Genomic DNA, 19,549 nt, shown 5'->3' with positions numbered 1-19,549 from the left:
TGGCAGTTTTCCTCGCTGTTAAAAGTTTACACAAGTGATTTATGGGTCAGAAAAATTAGCAAGTCCGTCGCTGAGTGCTCCATACGGCAGCATGTGTTACATGGCTGCTGACCAGAAATGCCAAGACCCATTAGGTGGAAGCAAAGGGCAGCACGATGGAAAGTTAAAGATGCTTTTTGCCCATTTAATTAATTAGTCAGGTCTTTTTTCCATCCCCTGCAGCCTTCATTAATGTAACATTGAAATGAAGGAATATTAACAATTCAGACAACACATTAATATTAACACAACACCTGCAAAATGCAAATGTAAGTCCATTAGGTAAACAGATGATCTTAAGCCACTGAGGCAGAAATAACATTCTGACATTTCCTAGCATGAGCATCCTGCAGAGATACTGTCCGTCACTTCTACTCCATTATGAAGCCATAGCCCCTTGTACGTTGGGGGCTCCTCATCTGTTACTTGTCCCTGAAAGGATGAGAAAAACTTACATTTCCATTAAGACATTTGCCAGTTTCATATGGAAAGTGTCTTACTAAAGCCATGTCATGAACCAGAAAGATCAAAAGGGATTTTTAAAAGGATTTTATCTCTGTGCTAGAAAGGGATGGAGATAAAACCTGAAGCTGATAGCTTGTAAATATTAACCTACACTTGGGATCGCTCCAGAACCTGAGTTTTCTATTACAGTGGTTTAATCTGAGACAAGTTTTCAGTAAGGGAGAAACAAACAGTTAATCACCCAAAGAACTGATAGTGCCGTAGGGAGTCACAGACTGCTAGAACCGTCCCTCCGGTACCACATTCCCCACCAACTAATGCTCTCCCAGACGTTCCTGTTTCTGTTTGCTTTTCTCCCTTCAGTCTTTGGCTTTGCTTTTTCCTGGCTTACTTGGCATTGAAGAGTTGATTACTCCCAAAGCAGGAGACAAACTGATGGACAAGGGGGAGATAAAGAAGGGGTGAACATCCCAGACTTGAAGCTTACTCTAAGGTGGCCAACGACTGGGGAGAGCATCCATCTAACAACCAGGATGTGACCCAGGGACAAACAAGCAGAAGCCTGCAGAAGCTCATGACAAGATGAACAACAACAGCTAGCCAAAAAAGTTTAAAAGACCAAAACCATGGAGAGTAACCTGAATAATCTGGCAGCCAAAGGCAATGGTGGCATGACAACCCCACGTGTACCCCCCATGTTCATGAAGTGAAAGCCAGGCAGTGATGTGCTAAGTATCGCCCTCTTTTGCTGCAGGTCTCTGGTCCAAACTCCAGTTCAATGCAGGATAACTTCGAAGCTGGATCTGGTTGGCCTTTTCCAGTTGAGTTCTAGCAATCTTCAATGTCAACTCTCTCACAGCCCCTCTGGGTTCCTGTTCCAGTCCTTAACCACACTCATAAGTGTTGTTCGGGCTCACAGGAAAAGACCTCCAAGAGGAGCAATCACCCGGACTGGCCAGCCTTTAGCAAGGGCCTTGTGGAGGAGGATTGCTCAGGGGAAACTGGCTGCAGATCAAGGGAATTAGAACAACCACTGAGACCACTGGTTCGGAGAAGATCCGTGTCAAGAAAACACATTCAACCTAGCAAGGTCTCCAGTTGACAACACCCAAACGCAGGTGCTCCCTGGCTGTGGGACGCTCTGCTGGGGATGCTTTCCTGGCAGGGCCGTGGCCGTGGAGCAGCGCTCACAGCACTGTCCATCACCGCTCTGGTTCAACCTCAGATTTGCAGTTGTAGCACCGAGTGTGGGCAGGTTAAGGGGAATAGTTGTATCAATATGGAGTGAGGGATCCAGCTGGCCCCGGCTGTGTTATTCTTGGTCTGAAATGATTGTGAAGGACAACACATGAACCTGCTGGTTACCAGGACTTTCAAAGACATGGAAACCCTTGGGGGAGGGGAGCAAGGTACAGGGGACATGGACAGCAGATTGGGGTTAAAACAGCAAATAAAAGTTGGCAAGTTGATGAAAGGGAAACGGGCAACACAGGATTTGGGGGTGATATTTTCTAAATAAGGACTACTGAAATAATCTGGATAACTTCTGTTTTCAGGCAGCCTCTTGGCAGATTAAAATGTCCCAGAAGGTTTTATACCCAGCTCCTACAATCTTAAACTAAATATTAGGTGAGAAAAACATGCTTCTAAAGTCAGGCATAGCCCTGAGTGAAAAACAATGAACAGGAGAATGAACGTATCAGGTTTGTTGAATATACAATCAACAACACCTTTCTTTCCCAAAAATAAAGCCAAGGGAATGAAATGCAAAGAGATGAGCAGGACAGAAAAGCTACAGGAAATTTAGGCAGTCTTCCCCCAGCCCACGTCTCCCCCAGCCATGACTCTCACCCTGCCTGGCCTCAGGGTAAACGCTGTAAATTCCTGAGAGTGCCTTACCCCCTCTGCAGCGGGACAGACTCAAGGTACAATAGGTCTTTTCCATCTGTAACTTCTATTTCTTGACTTTTATGTGCATCGATTCAAAAGCTATTTGATTTACTGGCGTAGGGGTTGTGAAGAGTCCGGCTTGGTCTAAGGACAGCCTGAGGTTAAAGGCAGCAATGCAATTTCACCACCCCGTCCATTACAAGAAAATGTTCAGGTCTGGATTTATAGTCATGTTCCAGTGAGCCCACACATCACGGCAGGCTGAAATTAGCCTCCTTTACGCAATGGGATCGAGAAGAAACGGCTCAACATCCTACCAGCATTTGGCACACGACGGAGAAAGCCAAGCAGCTTGGGAGCGGGTGTTGAACAGCACACTTGCTGTCAGAGGAGGGCATACGGTTGCGGTGACAGAGGGTTGTTTGTCTCCAGCTGGAGCTACTTACAGACAGATGGACAGATGAGGATAGATGAGGTAGTTTCAATGAGACCATAACAGGTAAGGATGGGTGGCACGGGACCTATTGCTGTAAGCAAGGAAGAATTGTATCCTTAAAGCCCAGAGATGGCTATGACGACTCTCCAGACCTGGATTAGTCAAAAAGGACTTTGTTTCACATCACACTCCCTCTGCTGAGATTGTATAAAAGAGAGAACAAACTATGTTCACACTGAGGTCTGCAAAACCTCACACGCTGCTGGGTAGCAAATGTCTCAGTCCCCGGCTGTCACAACCAGCGAGCTAACCTGGTTACTCCTGCTAGTTCCTCCATTGACTTTTACAGGTCCCTCAGCTGCATATAAAAGCAGAGGAACCACAGCCAAATCCACCATGATACCCGGAAACTGCTCCTTTGGGCCAGGGTTTTACAAGGGAAGTTGGGTTAAAATGAAGACCCAGGTGTGATGAAGAACTCCTCTTGCAGTGTTCCCTTCCAGGCTCTGAACTGGGAGCTACAACCAGAGTTCAGCAGCACGGACCAACCTCCTGAAAAAATCCACAATCACCAAAAAGCAGACACACGGATCTGTCAGCACATTTGTGTTGCTGAAACCAACAGATCTCAGCACTGGATCGTGATAAGATTTGCAACACTGTCATCTTGCAGAGCCTTGGCAGTGCCTTTTAATCTTTGGAAAAGGAGCATTTCAGGCATCAGTTCTTGCCTTTGCCTATGAGTCACTTGTAAAGCCAAAACAACAACCTCTCTTGGAGCACGGGGCATATCCTAAGATGCCTCGGAGCTTTCTTGTCCTACAGACATTGTGTAGTAATCTCCAAATGACAAAACAGAAATAAAACCATATATCCTCATGTTTTGGTGAGCCTCCAGTCCAGGCCTGACAGATACCTGGCTCTGCGTGCTGCATCTCTCAGACTGCTTAACCCTTGAATGAACAGGGTAGCTCTCTACATTTAGAAGAAAGAAGCACAACATTAAATCTGCCTTTTGTTTCTAAATCACCATCCAGGATTGGATGGCAATGCCCATCTCCTTTCCCAGTGCCTGAATCTGTCAGTCCACACCGGGAATCACAAGGGCAAGTCACCACCTGCAAGGACCCTACTGTTGCAAGTGCAACTGTGGCTCCAGCCCTGGCACAGAAGGACCTCAGTGGCTGGATCTCTTATGGTGATTGGTCCCCAACCAGCCATATTCCTTCTGGGCAAGCCAGTTTGTCATGCCTTCACACTTGGAAGTCAGATGTGAATGACTTGGGTCCTAGACCTCTGTTTGACCACCAGATCTACACGCGGGGTCAATCATTTGCAAATCTGAGAGTGCCAGTCTGAAACAGCCCATGCGGCTGGGGTGCACTGCCACCTCCAAGCTCAGGCTAAACAGAGTTCCCTTGTCCTTCCCAAGCTCAGAAAATACTGTGGGATGGGAGAAGAGCAAGCGGCCATGGTGACTGCTGCCTCCCAGTAGGTCCCTGATGCTCTGGTGATACAGGTGAGAACATATGAAAGTCATCTGGGGAAGGCAAATGCAGTGCCATGTCTTTCCTGGTGTCTGTCACCAAAACAGCTGCCCAGCTCTCTGCCAAAAGTTATTCAATAACATCAGAGTATAAGCTTTGGGAGATTCCTCCGACTGATCAACCTGTCAAATCTGGACAGCCAGGGAGAAAGCCAGTGAAGCTCCATCAAATGCCCTTCACTGACCAGTTTCGGCAAGAGACAAAACCACTCAGAACCACTGCCTGCAGCAGCAACGTGACTGTGCCAAGCGGTGTTAAGAGAAAGGGGACATTCACACTAGTTAAAACAGACAATCCAAGCCCCCAGGAAAGGGCAGAGTTTACATGAACCTGGTAACCCACCACAGGGGGTACCACAGCTTCTCTTATTGCCTGCATTTCACATGCTCACTTACTGCTGTCTGGACAGACACCAGCAACTTCTGTGAATGCTTGTGGGAGCAAGCCCCTCCGCAGCAGGAGTGGTACCAACCCCATTTCAGCCTGAGCTGGCTCCATAACACACTGAGATATGTCCCATATGGGAAGGAAGTAGCTCAGGAGCCATGCATGGATGGGCTTAATGTCAAGGCATGGGAAACACAGCTTATGGTACGTGCAATCCAGGCACATTATACCCTCTCTGAAAGCCACTCTCCCATTGTTACTTAACATCCTGCAAGTTTCAGCCAGAGACGCAGTCTCCCATCCGCGCCCTGAACTGGCCTGGGAATGGCTGGGAAGAAGAAAGGGAGCTTGAAATGAACTGTGGAAAGATTTAAGTGCTCTAACTGCTGCTTTCCAATACAATTTTCCACTTGGGGCAGGGGAAGGGAAGGAGGAGAGCCTGACAGCAGTTTAGAGCCAGTCACAGTTGTGACAGGTTCTTCTTTTCCATTTCCAACCAGCTCACAGGCAGAAGGAGCACATTAACCTCCATTAATTATCACAGCTTTTTTCCAGCCCAGGATTTCAGAGCAGCAGTGGCAAACTCTTAGGACCAGTTAGGAGCAGGTCCTGCCTCAAATTGCACTATTCAGCTCAGTGCAGTAAAACTCATGGAAGTCACTCACTCATGGAAGCAAGAGCCACTGCAACTCTTCCTATAGTACCTTAGTTTGCAGCTAAGGGCATCTCCCATAGGCAGCATCGCTGCTGCCAGAGAAGAGGATCACACAAACGACTTCTTGCATGCCAGACTCTGGGAACAGGTTAACAGCCATTTCACAGGCAGATGTGCTGTACAGCCAAGCCGAACGCACACAAAAAAGGGAGTTTAACAGAGAAATACATCACTTCTGCCTCCTCTCTGGCTATCAGAGACTCCTGCTGTAACTCTACCACCACGTGAAGTTTATTGCATTTATCAGTACTGATCACTGGACACGCAGCTTCGAAGTCTGCATGTGGTGGTTAGGGAGACATGGACAGCTTGAATACACACAGCCCTCATATAACTGGGGCAAAATTACTATGAAATATTGCTGTGTGGTTTCTCCCACTGCTTGGCTTCATTACGTACTATCAAAGATCATTATAAGAAAATAGCCATAACTGAGATGTGCCTGTGCAGGGACTAAGCGTGCCCTAGCTGAGGATTTCAGCCCATGCTGCCCTGTGTCCCTTCCGACCCTTCCGACGTGGCTGATCCACCCTCAGCTGGCCTTCCCTGCTGAGACTCAGCCCCTGCTCCCACCCACTCCCAGTGCCCGGCTGCAGGTACCTTCCCTTCATGCTCAGTGATGATGAGATGCGTCATTCTCCCTTCCCTGGTGACACAAGACCTTTGTAGAGCTGCCCCCTCTGACACTCATGGCTTGCAAGCCGCTCACAGGTATTTTTAGGATTACCCTTTGGCACCGAATAACGCAAGATGAAGATGCTGGACACAGCCAGAGCTCTTCCTGGCCACCCTGCAGTCACACCAGGAGATGCTGGTGAGCAGCTGTCTCAGGGTTCACGTGCTTCATGGCTCTGAGCTGAAAACAAGCCCAGCTACAAGCAAGGCAGTCGTTTCCCTGCCTTCACTGCCTGGAATAGCTGATGGCTCCAACCGTGGCAAATTTGCTGGTATAGAGCAGGTGAGGAGCAAGGCGGAGTGCCTGCGTGTGCGCGGACACGTTGTAAAGGAGGGAGGAAGACTGGCTGCAAATTCAAATTTAGAGCGATTGGGACATATTGTGCCGGGATGCTGAGGTTCACACAGCAGCAGCCGTCGGCAGCTCCGCATTCAGCTCTGAGTCACACAGAAACCAGCCAGGGGAGCAATTACTGGTGTACAAATGCTCTTGAGCTGCAACAAAAGGAGGAGTTTCCCATCAAAAAACCTTGAGGTCTTTATCTCCCCTACTTAGGCTTGGGATGATACTTCCCCCTGCTTCAACAAGCGAAGCCTCCGCAGAGCATCTGTTGGGGGCCCGAGATGCTGCAGGGGAAGCATCCAGTGATGTGAATTGGGGTGAGCGGCAGCCACTGCAGCACAGCAGCTTCTCCCTGCCAGCATCACCCTGCTCCCCCGCCAGCGCTTGTGACTGCAGGAACCACGCTCCGTTACGAACAAGCTGTTCCTCTGATTCAGCCCTCCTGACTCCTCTGTTAAAGAAGATTTTCCTGAAATTGTTTGGGGCTTTGACTAGCCAAATGCACTTTTACATCTGACTTCAGTCCTCTAGCTGCCACTGCACTGCTCCCTGCAAGCCCAGCCTGTGCTACTGAGAGCCGTGGGGCAGGAGGAAACCCTCGAACCACAGCCTGCTCCAAAACCCAGGTCTGCAGCACTAACAAGCTCCCCACGCCTCAATCCTTCCCCCCGCATCCTTGCACACACACGACCTTTTTATTCTAGCAACCTCACAGACTACCCTAGGTCTGAAAGGGAAAAACAGAACAGCAAGTGCATGCCTCGATGTTCATTTTGTATGTGCTGACAGTCTCACTTTAATCCTACTTTCCACGTTTAAGGTGTTAATGGGAACCCTGATGCATTTCAGAGGGAACGCGCACGGATAGAAGATAGATGCGTGAGTCTAAAACCCTGCTCCCAGATTTCATATCAAGTGCCGGATTTGTTTATATCAATATGATACAATCTCCATAAAAGCAATCAACCACCACCGAAAGGAGATGTTTCAATATCTGCACAGCCTTCACACAGACCAGGCATTAGGTTTGCTTTTATGATGCAGAATAATATAATGGATTCCTTCCACAAGTTCCCAAATGTTGTTATTAAGTATTGCTTCTCTAATAAAATATGCTGCAACATACAGTAGTACATGGTGTGGCATTTACACAAGTCTTTATATAGGACTTGCTGGCTTTTAAACAAATCTCTCTCTTCTATACACTACAGAAGCACAAGATGAGTAATTATGTTCTCTGCTTAATAATGTTTTTGCACTGGCCAATTTAACAGCTAATCTCCACAAACCTCTGAGATAGTCCCCCAGCAGCTACATTTGCATGTTGTAATCAAGTCTTGCTATTAAATCATACTTTGCAACAATAGCTGAGCTGTCAAGTACAAGCAGTGGCTCTCGCACTGGCACCGTGCAGGCAAAAGCCCCGGATAAATGTGCAGAAAGCCACACTGCTCCGCCAGCTAAGAGAGCATCCCTTCGCACTTTTTGGAGCGCGGGGATGCCTGCACCCACCACAGACCTCAGGACAAGCATCCTTTGTCTGATTTCTGGAGCAACAGTCAGCAGTGGTGCAAAGCCAAACTGGTTTGGCTGTTGTGCTCTGTCTTATTCCTCAGGCTACTTTCTATGGTGTCCTTGAAAAACTGAGAACTCCGGGTGCAGCAGAGAGATCCCTTCGATGCAATGGTTACCCCCTTGGCTGCGTGGGCAGAATTGTGGAGCTGTGCCGTGCATCAGAGTACTGCGCCCCTGAAGGTTAACTGCCCTCCTTGAAAATACCCTGCCCAATTTTCTGGTTTCTTTGCTGTCCTGGTTGATCACAGTACAGCATGAAGATGCGGCTGAGAGAGAGGGCAGGCCAGCACTCGCTCAGTTAAGTGTCCCTGTTAGTGTCATCATATTTTGGCTGTGGAGCCTGGGAATGGCTGGTGTGACACACAGCATGAGGCAGATGTTTGATCTTCCTCTACCGGCTTCTGCCAGGGACTGATCCCCTGCTCCTCACTGTCCCGTTCACCCTCCCAAAAACTCCATCCCCAGAGACCCATAAGCCCCAGCCTAGCTCACCACCATACTCCTGCTCCTGTACATTCACTGAAGTAACATGTCCCTTCTCTGCTCTCCCACCACTTCAGTTTTCTCTCGGTGGGTATAGGGACTCTGGTGATCTGACTGACCCCAGTGCATCTGTCAAATAACTGCACCAGGAAGCAATTCCTATGCATTCCCTGCAGCAAATATCACTGCACTGGTCCAGGTTGTTATTGGTGCCAAAAACTCTTGCTCTGAACCAGATGCTACCTCTCTGCACTCTCTTGCAACATGCTGCAAATGTGCAATACATAGCAGAGCCCTGGCTGAATTCTGCCTTTTGCAGTCGCCATACCATGAGGCAGAGTTTCAACACAGCAATGCAGATCAGCTGCAGCCTGGCCGCATTGATGATGTCTTTCTGTCCTAATGATTCTTCCTACGCATTAGCACATTTATTTCTACCTTGCCTTGTACTTCCCATTTATCCAGAAATCTGACAAGGTCTCCTTCCTTTTTACATGGAGATAGAGGGAAAGGAGAATTTCTTGCTGGAATCAGCTCGCTCTGTGCAAGTCGACAGATGAATCTAGATTCAATCTGTCTGGCTAATTGTTGGGGGCTGGAACTGACCTGGGGCTGGTCCGGCCGGGAGCGAGCAAGTGAGCGCAGGCAGCCAGCTCCCAGCCTCTCCTGCTTTATGCTGCAAACAAGTCACGCCAGATCTGTTTGAGTATGGTGGACCCTGCCTGCTCCCCTGTAAGCTGTACACTTGTCCCCAGCCCCACATTGCCAGGCAAGTGGCACCATACCAGACGGTGCTTGTCTGGCAGTGAGACTGCAAATGACCACTGAGCATAAATAAAGCATGAAAACCTCATTAATAAGAAGACTTCTCCAACAGGTGCCCTGTTCTACTGCAACAGAGCTGACTCCCCACCTCCCTAGGTCCTATCTGACCACAAAGTCCTTCCCAGGGGTACTTCCAGGGCGGACAAGCCAGTGTGGCCTTTATCTGCCAGGACAACTGCATGTGTAGCTGCTTGCCAACCTGATTACATTGAGGTGAGTTTGCATGAACTCTTTTACTAAATCAGGCTGTTCAGCCTGGACTATCTGGGCAAAATGTGGTTATGCCAGAGATGCAACACATACAAGAACTCTGCCAGGGCTGCCTTTCACCAGGGGGATGCGATGAGCTGTCGGGATGTCGGTCTCTGTTCAGCTGGGTTGGAGATGGAGAGAAATATCTACCAGCAGCCCAGAAGGAGGCGAGAGCTCTGCTGAATGAGGCAGAAGCAAGCAGCAATCCGATCAGTGAGAGATGTTCAGTAACAGTTAATCACTGCTGTGTTCAAGCGACAAAGTTAACAGAGGAGCAGGAGGGCAGAAAGCAAGGAGAGAGGGAGGGGAAGCGGGGAATACAGAGTTGCTCAGCTCACGAGACCAGTGCCAAGAGTAGCACAGCCCCACAGAAGCAATAAAGCCACACAAGACCTTACTCAGGCTAAAACCCAGGCTGGGCTCTGCTCCGCCTGTGGGCAGGCCAGCCCATACCAGCCGAATGAAGTGCGGCAGGTAATCATGCCCAAGGCAGCAGAGCTGAACCACCCCTCTTTGCAGTAACTGAGACTTGAGTGGTAACGATAAAAGTTCACTTTCCTCTATTCCCTCCTGTTTGATGATCACAAAGTGCTTTATAAATGCTAATAAAAAAGTCCCAGAGGACTCTTCCTCTTTTCTGCTTTACAGACGGCAGTGGAGCAGAGACAGATGATGTGACTTGTCAGAGACCATGTAAGGGACAGCCTCTGAGTTGGGAGCTGACCCTGGACCTCCTGCCCTGCCTGTGGTGACCTGGTGAGGGGTCCAGTGGAGTCACTAGAGAACAGGACATTTCCAGAGAGAGCAAGAGAGACAGAAAAACTTGCAGGACATCTTGGCAAATAATGATGCTGCTCATTTTAGGGTGCTTCTGCTCATCGGCCCCATTTTAGATGAGGCAGGTGAAGGACACAAAATTTAAGATGTTCAAAGCTGATCCGAGGAATTTGGAGCCATCTCCCATTAAAATTAATGGAAACATTAATGCAAAGTACACTCAGATCCTCAAGCAGGTTCTTTCCAAGCAAGATCTTTCCATTAACTTGAAAGGAAGTTCTGCCCAAATCCTCTTACATTGCTGGGAACATCTCAGATGATACAGGCAAAGCCAGGTTACAAATCCATTAGGCTCCAGATTGACTAATGCATGGCAAACTGCAAGAGGTGAAAGTGCTAAGCTGTAACAGGAGCCCCACGCAGGGTGACCTTGACACTGTGAGGAGCTGAGCACACAAAACACACTTGTGATCCAAAGCTCCTTTTTTTGGTGGAGAAAAAGCAGGGAGGTGTGGAGGGAACGGAGTCCATTGCCAGACTGATTTAGCTGCTCTGAACTGTGGAAAAACAGTTGAAAAAGCAGAAAACCCCAGAGCAAAGCATCACAAGTAGAACTGCTCACCCTTGCTGCTCGGGTGGGGGGTAGGGAGAGACGCTCCCTCTCTCACCTTCTGATTTGAGAAGACAGAATTTCAGGCAATAAGGTATATTGAATGCCGACCTCGGCGAAGCACATGGAGAGGGGGCAGGACTCAAAGCAAATGCCCTGTTCTTCCAGGCCCAGCAGCTGACAAAACCCAGCTTTGCAAAGAAGTGAGTGATGTCAATGCAAAGCTGATCCTTTACATTAACACAGAGCAGCATGCCAGGAATTTAAGATTGGGAGGATTATTCCAACAGCTGACCTCCTGTGCCTGGAGGGCTTCAGGTAGCTACTGCTCCATTAAATCCACCGACTTGTAGGGTCTAAAGCACTTTCCAGAAATGCGCTTGTCCTTGAGAGATGGAGAATTCCCTGGTCTTCTCCTGGGACATTTTGCCAGTGGTTAATCTTTCTTGCCTTTCAAATGTGTGCTTCATTTCTAGTCTGAATGCTTCAGCTTTCAGCCAGTAGCTCTTTACGAGAGAGCAATCCCAGCTGGCTGACAATCCACCCTGTTATTCCAGTTTACATTGCTGATCCCCTGGGGAACGAAGGTAGTTAGTGCTGAACAGACTGCAGAGGTCCTGCCCATGGCAAACTGAAAGCCCTCGCTCTCTCCAGGCAGAAAGCACAGACCAAACAGCAGGTTGGGGAGCAGGACTGGAAGGGCTACCTCCAAGCAGAGCATCCTTCATCACCGCCAGCACAATACATGCTCTGAGTACTCAGCATCCCTTTCATCGTCTTTGGTCTCACTCCACTGTCTGACACTGCGTGCAACTTTCCACTGTTAGTTTGTACCTAAAGCACATCCTAATAAAGCAAAAGAAGGCAGCACGTCCACCTGCCTGCCAGTGCCAGTGCTCCCTGCTTTTAACACCACAGAGCAGACACCAAAACCTACACCTGGCAGAGAAGTTGCTCCATACCATGACTCTACATTCAAGGTCACAGAGCTAAGCCAAAACAAGGACTTCTTTTCTATATTTGTTATGCCTAGAAATCCTGCTGGGAGAGGGATGGCTAGGGGGTCTGGAGATTTTCTGGCCAGATCTCAGCTCAGGAGAGGGCCTTTCTGGACACAAAATCAATCCAGAGAAGGAAGAAGGATTATTCATTCTTTTCCACGTCAGACCTATTCTCTCCCATGTACCTAAGGGCTAATCAAGAGACTCATCTGACTCAGGGCTACTAAGAAAACGCAGATCCATAGGTTAGCAATTCTAGTCCAGATACAGCTCACTGTCTTTGGTGTTAGTCAGACATATATAGGCCAGGGAAATGGTGCTGAAATGCTGCTGACGGCTTCCAAACACATTGTTAAGCAAATGGATATGTAAACAGATCTCCAGGGATGATACATGGAGACAGCATCTCTGACTCAATTACAATTGCAGCTGATTTTCTCACCTACTTGTCTGCCACTGAATACCCAGACTTCTAACACTGACAGAAGGAGGTTTTACAGCTCCTCTCGGAGAAAACACTCTAGCTAAGACGACAAACTCCCCTGATTCCAACCCAGGGGGAGCAGGGAAGTCGTGCACTCACAGGGCTTCAGGACCCCAGTCCTTCCTCCCCCCTGAGGGTGGGAGCACACTCTGACTGTTCTAGTACCCCAGGAGGATTTAGAGAGAGATCTACCAGTCAACTTGGGATATTGCATACAACACCAAAGAAAGCCTCAAACATTCATTTGGAAGGGGTCAAGTCCTCTTCAAATCCCATCTGCTTCCTCAGGGGAAAGGGGAAAACCTTTTCCACTTGCAGCCCCCACATGGCACTGACACCCCAAGGAGTTGGCAGCTACTATTTTTACTGATGGATTGGAAACCTGTTATTAAGCAGCAGGGTGGCAGGAGGAGGCAGGTCTGTGTCAAAGAAAAGCAGCGAAGTAGTACCCGGGCAGCGCCTTTTGCAAGAACCCTTCTTTCTCTCCCAGAAATGGCCATAGGATCCCTTCTGCAAGGAAAGAACAACTCTCTGCTCCTCTAAGTCCCAAGTGACAAAGGCTATTTTGCAGCATATGTCCTGGCAGCCTTTGGCTGTGGCATACAGAAAACTGAACTCGTGCCTTAGGCAGGAAGGATTACGTATCTTTTGAAGTTTTAAAGGTCAGCCTCCAGACTTGCTCTCCTAGACAATTTACCGTACACTGAACCAATGTCAAAGCCAGGAAGACTGGTTTATCTCCACATATGGTGATAGAATAATTCACCGACCTCACCTGGCCAACTCCAATGCTTACCCTTTGGCAGGTGAAGGATACACATCACCTGCTGACTTGGGTGAAGTTCAGTGCCAGTAAGTCAAAAAATGAGACACGGTATCATAAGCAAAACTTCAACCTGCTTAGTCTTCTCTTCTGTAGAGTGTATCTTCTAGGCAGTGCTCACTCATGCCCTGGCTTGCATTTTGCTTCCAATCCCATTCTCATCCACACAGGTAACACCTTCCACCAGAGCTCAGCAGTGTTTTAGGGCCAGGGGAGGCTGGCTTAGTCTCAGACCCCAGGGCTAATGACAATGAAAGTGGTGATATTCCTAATGAAAATACAGGCTTACTTACCCCAACTGCCTCTGATGCTTTTCTGTGGCTCACCAGGAGAGTCATAGGGCAGCTCAGCTACCTGCAATCCAACAAGACTTGGGCAATACTTGCAGAAACAGAACTGCAGTGCAGCAGGACATGCCTCATTCCAGCTAAGCCACTTTGTGCAACAGGGTAGCCTAAAGTGAAAATCTTAACCTGGAGAATTTGACATTGGCTGGCAGACCCATTTCTGGAAATGGAATTAATTTTGTTTTGATCTGAAATCTAAACAAGGCATTTCATAATCTTCAGGTGAATAGCTGCTACTAGACAGCATCCATCCAAGCCTTTAATGTCAAGGGATTACATGTATACGGACCTCCCCCATGAAATCCCAGTCTGCCAGGCAAGACAAAAAGGGGGGTTTGCCACCATCAGAGAGACTTCTGGCCATGCAGGTTGAAGTAGGGCAGAGCACGTATTTGCTGAACACTAACGAGAAAATCAGATGCCATTAGGGGAGACGACCATCTCCTTTGCTCCCATACCAGCAGTGCTGCTTCGCTGGGATGCACGCCATGGAACAGCCATGTGATAAGGCAGGTCAGGCCCCCAGCAACTGCGTGAGCTGTGCAGCAGCTCCTTGTACAAACAACCCACTCTGCAAGCCTCAATTTCTCATAAGGAACAAAACATACTACGGTAAACCTGCCAGCTCATTGCAAAGCAACCAGGTGCGTGCTAAAGTCCAACACTTGAGCTGTACATCTGAAAACAAATCAGTTATGCTGTGTCAGCTGCTTTACATATTTTCTTCCTAGCACTCCCAATCAACAGCTCTCCTAGTAAAAAAGAATAAACCCCAAACAATTCTGCTTTGCTCTATGCAGAAAAATACCCCCCCACACCCCTCCACCCAAGCTCTGTTTACACCGAACCTGCTGCAGCCCTAAATGGTAGCAATAAATGGAGTGAGCTAATGTGTTAGTGACAAATAACCCGTTCAAACAATTCAAGCATAATTATAGGCTGGCTCTCCTGATGTAACATTGGGTACATCACTGCAGATATTACATTCACCTTATGAAAAGATTGCAGCTGGTAACCCAAACAGCATTATATATCACTAGCCTGTCAGCATCAGGAGTGCATGCACCCTGGCATTTGAAGTCCTGGTGTTTTAAGTGATAATCCAATGTACCAGGCATCATTGATCTCTATATAAAAGGGGGCACCACTTTTCCCTTCAATGGGAGCTGTTTCTCACTTCTCATCCTGAAGAGTTGTGTGGTGCTGCCCGCAAGTGGCTACACTGCACAGCAGCTCTATCTGTAGTACTCCGGGTCCCCAGAGAGAAAAAATGATCAATACTCCAACGCTGCTTTTGTAAGAGGTCTCTAAGTGCTTCCATGAGAGATGCTGCTCCTCTGGGTTTAGAAATTACTCTGAAGAGAACATGAAAGCCCCCACTGCAAATTCATAATCCTGACACAAACCCCAGCCGCAGCAAGGAATTAATATGAAATTCATTGGCGAACTGCAAGCTGGTCTATGGGCAAAGGGGACGTCTGTGACGTAAGGAAGGGACCTACAAAAGAGACCGATACCCGGAGGCTAAGGGAGCAGGAAAACCACATTCGAAGAGAACCAGCTGGGGACACGGAAGTGCCACAACGCCCTGCAAATAGAGCCCATGTAACAGGATGAACCTTGACAGGGATTTATAGCTCCTTGGTGGGTCTGGGATGGCAGGGACACTGAGCACTGCATCATCTGAGAAAGGTGACAGTAATCAGAGAGTCTTGGGAGGAAGACAAAGGCATTTGAAGGGTCCAACTTGCTGTGGGTAGGTAAGCAGAGCCTAGAAGGTCTCCAGAGGGTCTGGATAGTGACAGCGAACACAGAAAACAGAATCTTCTATTTCTTGGATACAGCCAAAAGACATTAAACTTCTCACAATTAATTTCTTCCATGGGGATCTCAAGTTGACTTTGGCTCTTCCTGAACTTGGGCTGGAAGAAGTCTTTCATGATCATCTGTAACCTTTCTTGACCTAAGCCTTCTTGCTGCCTGGCAGCCCACAAGAGCAGGACCAGCCGCACCAGGCAGGCAGGCTTCAGAGCGAGCAGCCGGCGCTTCCTCAGCACAGCCGGTATCATGTTCCTAGACTGGGGACCAGCAAGTGTGTGTTGTAAGATGGGATTCATGAGCCATGGTGGATGCGAATGGCCTTGGTGGCCTTTTACTCCCTGGCTGGATTTTGCAATTGGATCCTGTGCAGGGCCAGACAAACCCAGCCTGCGCAGGAGGCAGCGGCAGAAAGCCAGTCCCACCCTCAACACCCGACTTGTGCCACAGTCACACCACGGGACAGCTGGCAGGGCTGTCCTCTCTTGGATGTGACTGCTCTGGGGCCACGTGAAGGCTGACAATACGCTTCTGTTCCGAATGTCACCCAGCAGACGTCACTGGCCATCCCCGTGGCATGGCACAGTGCTCCCATCGCAGGACAGCCTTCCCGCAGCAGCCTGCTGCGACAGCCTGGTGCTCTTGTGATTATACTGACTGATCCCCATTAGGGAGAATTTAAGTAACATGGCTTAAAAATGAGAAAGCAGACTGCTTGCTTCCGCATGAGGTCAAGTCATTTCCTCTGGGGCCAGGAAAGGACTGAAGGGCTGGGAAGGACTGGCAGCCAAGGGGAGGAAAGTGTCTGGAAAGCAGAGGAAAAGAGGAGAAGTGATGTACCCTGGTCTCACCCCTGTGACCACTGGGGCAGTGACAGCCTCTCTCCTCCATACAGCTCCAAGCACAGCACTCGGATCACTACTGGGACTATCAAGCGCCATCAGATACCAATATATTACAGCAGGAGGTGGAGTGGCAAGCTGCTGGCTGCTCAGCACATCTGCTCACAGTCCAAGGCTACCAAGGCTCTGCTGAGTCCGGTCTTCCTCAAGTGCTCAGCACCCAAGATGCGATAGTGGAGTGGGCACTTGGTGAGCGCTGCGCCCATAAATGCTGCTGTAGGCAAGCAGGCAGGCAACAGGAAGCTGCTGGGAGTGGGCAAACTTCCTTGGCAGGGTTTTGTCATTTTAAAGGGAACAAATTCCAACTGATTGCCCTTGTAAGAGCCTGCATGGTACTTGCACTTCTAGCCTAAGCAATAGAAATTTTAATTGCTCTCATAATTACACTTTCAGCAATGCTGCTGCAGTCCTTTGTTCTGAGAGCAGGAGGCCAATATCTGCTGTTCTCCGGTGGCCCCGTCTGGCTGCAGCTTGGAACAGCATTTGCCACTTGGAGGGGAAGGGACGCTCCTCCAGTGACCAGGGTGGCACTGAGCCTTGCCACGCACAGTCCCGCTCACAGGGATCTCCGGGGCACTGGGCAAACTCCCCAGGTCAGAATGGGTTCCCATCAACTGGGATCATCTCCGCTTCCTCCTGTTAAGGCTGGGGCTTGAAAGCTTCACACACTTGCGGCTCCTGCCAGAGTCTGTCCCCTGCATGCATCCCAGCCCTGATGCTCTGCTGAGGATGCTGGGCTCCGGGGTGTACATTTCCCCAGTCTTTCCCATGCACAAGCTTGTAGGGATCCACAGTGCATCACCAGCATTACTTCTCTGGGCTGTAAACAGCTCCAAAACATGGTGCAGACACAAACGTTACATTACTTTACTTTAACTTCTAGATATGTCTTTAGAAGAATGCAGAAGAGCTGTTATCCCCTTGGGTCCTGATGAGTACCATCAAAGCCTGTCTAGTCTTTGGAGGACACAAGGCCTACAATTTACCTGGGAAATTGCTATGGAAAACTTATCACAACAACTGCCATGTGATTGTATGGATAACAAGTTAACCCTATAAAAGGCTCAGTGCTTGAGAAGTATGGTCTCTGCTTGGCTGAGCAGGAGCTGCATCCGGTGCTTCATTACACTGTTCAAATGCAATGCTCTGTTGCCAATAAGCTGCAGTGCACGTGGGGTCCTCCAAAATCACCCAGGGTACAACCAGAACCACGCACACGTTTGGCTCAGGGCCACTTTACCTGCGAAAATACATCAGCTGTAGCACAGACCTTCACGCTTCAGTTCACCAGCCAAGGACTGTTGGAGGCGCTGGGCTGCACGCGCAGGGCTTAGGAGGATATGTGTGTGCACAAACTTAGCGAGGCTCTCCCTGGGAAAAGGGATCCTGCTCCCCCCCAGGTTGGTCAAGCAAGCTATGAAATATAAAGCACGGGGCCCCGCAGGGAGGTACAACTGCGGTTTGGATTCATCAGACGCGCACAAAATCTGGGTTTCCTTGCAATCCCACTCATCCTGCCCGCACCGTATTTTTCCAACCCATGATCCTGGCTGGCATGGCTCAGGGTGGTTCAGCTCCCACGCTTGCCAGAAATGCAGGTCACAGCCATACATCTCTAAATCAACAGCTGCCAACATGCTGCAGCAACTTTGTCACATGCTGGACCACTCACAGCTAAAAGCAAGGTTTCCAAGCAGAACTGCTATTGGCCTTAGCCCTTAAACAAAATAGCTCCGCTCCCATCCCTGGAGTTTCCTCAAACAATGGCACAAAACACCCACCGGAGCCCAGGGAGAGGAGGGTCTGGGGCAGAAAAAGCCACGGCTGCTGATTTTTGAGATATAGGCCACACAATTAGAAACACTGGATCTATAAACATCCTTAACAAACTCCAATAGGTCTGGGTGTTTTCTTTTCCTCACTGTCCATTGTGTGCTGCCACCTTTAAAAACCTCAAAACCAAACACTCTTCCCTTGTTGATCTTGCGCTTTGGTGCTGAATGGCACGTTTCCCTGTTAGCTTGGTGGTGCTGGAGGTACCAACTCTGCTCATCCATGCCTCTGGGACCATGTACCATGTGCTAATCGCCCATCCACAGGTGGGAAGGATTCTCCCAGGAATTATCACCCTTCTTGTTTAAACACTGAGGTTTCTCAGCTTGGAAAGGGGTAGGTGCTGTTTGCAGATGTCCCTCTTCATAGTTGGGACTGTTCTCGTCAGCATTTCAGGGCAGATCCAATGACAGGCTGTTCCGTTCATTGACAATTTCATATATCCTCCTTTTTTAGGTTAACCTTCAATAACTGGCAAGAAGCAGAACTATATGGGTGGAGGTAACAGGCTATGGATTTATGACATGCTGGTATTCAGGCAAAGTAACCCAGCGCGAACACAGAAATATCCTATACTGTGCTGCTGCTGTCAATTTGATAATGAGAATGTGATTTGAAATAAAAACATCTTGGGTGCCAATTCACTACAGCAGCTAGTAAAAATAGGCAGAATACCTAGAAACTGAGGACTTTGTGCTCCAAACACATTTAAAGCTTGAATATCATATGGTACCTTATGAAAACAGAGTGTGTGGCTGCCCTGGGGCTACAGTGAAAGGCTACTCAGTGAACCCACACCCAAGCTTTAGCAGAGAGAATGGGTGCTGTGTGTCTCTAGCTGAGCAGAGGTGCGGGCTAGCCCTCTTGGGTGCTCTGCAGCCTTTGGATGCTTACCCCCAGCCCATGCTCCCGGGTCACCCCAGTGCTCAACGGTGCAGGGTCTGAGTTGCAAACATCCCTGGGTGAAACCTGAGTGAGTTCTGCCAGGGCCCGTGCTGGCTTTTTAGCTAAATAAAAGCAGTTTTTAAGTGCTGCAAAAAAAAGGGGGCTGCAGGGCCTCGTGCATTTTAGAGGACCTGGCCTTTACAGGAGCTGTTCCCAGTTTCAGGTCAAGCCTGAAGCCTGCTTTAATCTACTTTTAAGTAGTACAAGCAGTTGTGATCCCTCTGCCAGAAGGCAGGGCAGTTCCCTTCCAATGCACTTTCCCCTATCTGCTGTGTGCAATCTTTCGCGGGACTTACTTGTTGCTGTCCCGGTACTGATAGATATAACAGCCTTGAGGCATCCCACTCTCCTGGTCCAAGGTAAACGAGAGCTTCAGC

The 19,549-nt window shown here is 48.9% G+C and overlaps 1 protein-coding gene across 1 annotated transcript in view; it reads right to left on the bottom strand.

Annotated features, from left to right (window-relative positions):
- Positions 1-19,549, bottom strand: part of DIS3L2 (DIS3 like 3'-5' exoribonuclease 2) — a 198,126-nt gene that overhangs the window by 20,645 nt on the left and 157,932 nt on the right. The window contains 1 exon segment of the mRNA XM_035889935.1: positions 19,469-19,548. Coding sequence (XP_035745828.1) covers positions 19,469-19,548 — 80 coding nt within the window.

Source organism: Egretta garzetta, unplaced genomic scaffold (assembly GCF_000687185.1).
Source record: "Egretta garzetta isolate BGI_Z169 unplaced genomic scaffold, ASM68718v1 scaffold172, whole genome shotgun sequence".
Classification (NCBI taxonomy): Eukaryota; Metazoa; Chordata; class Aves; order Pelecaniformes; family Ardeidae; genus Egretta; species Egretta garzetta.
This window is presented reverse-complemented; position numbering and strand designations above follow the sequence as displayed.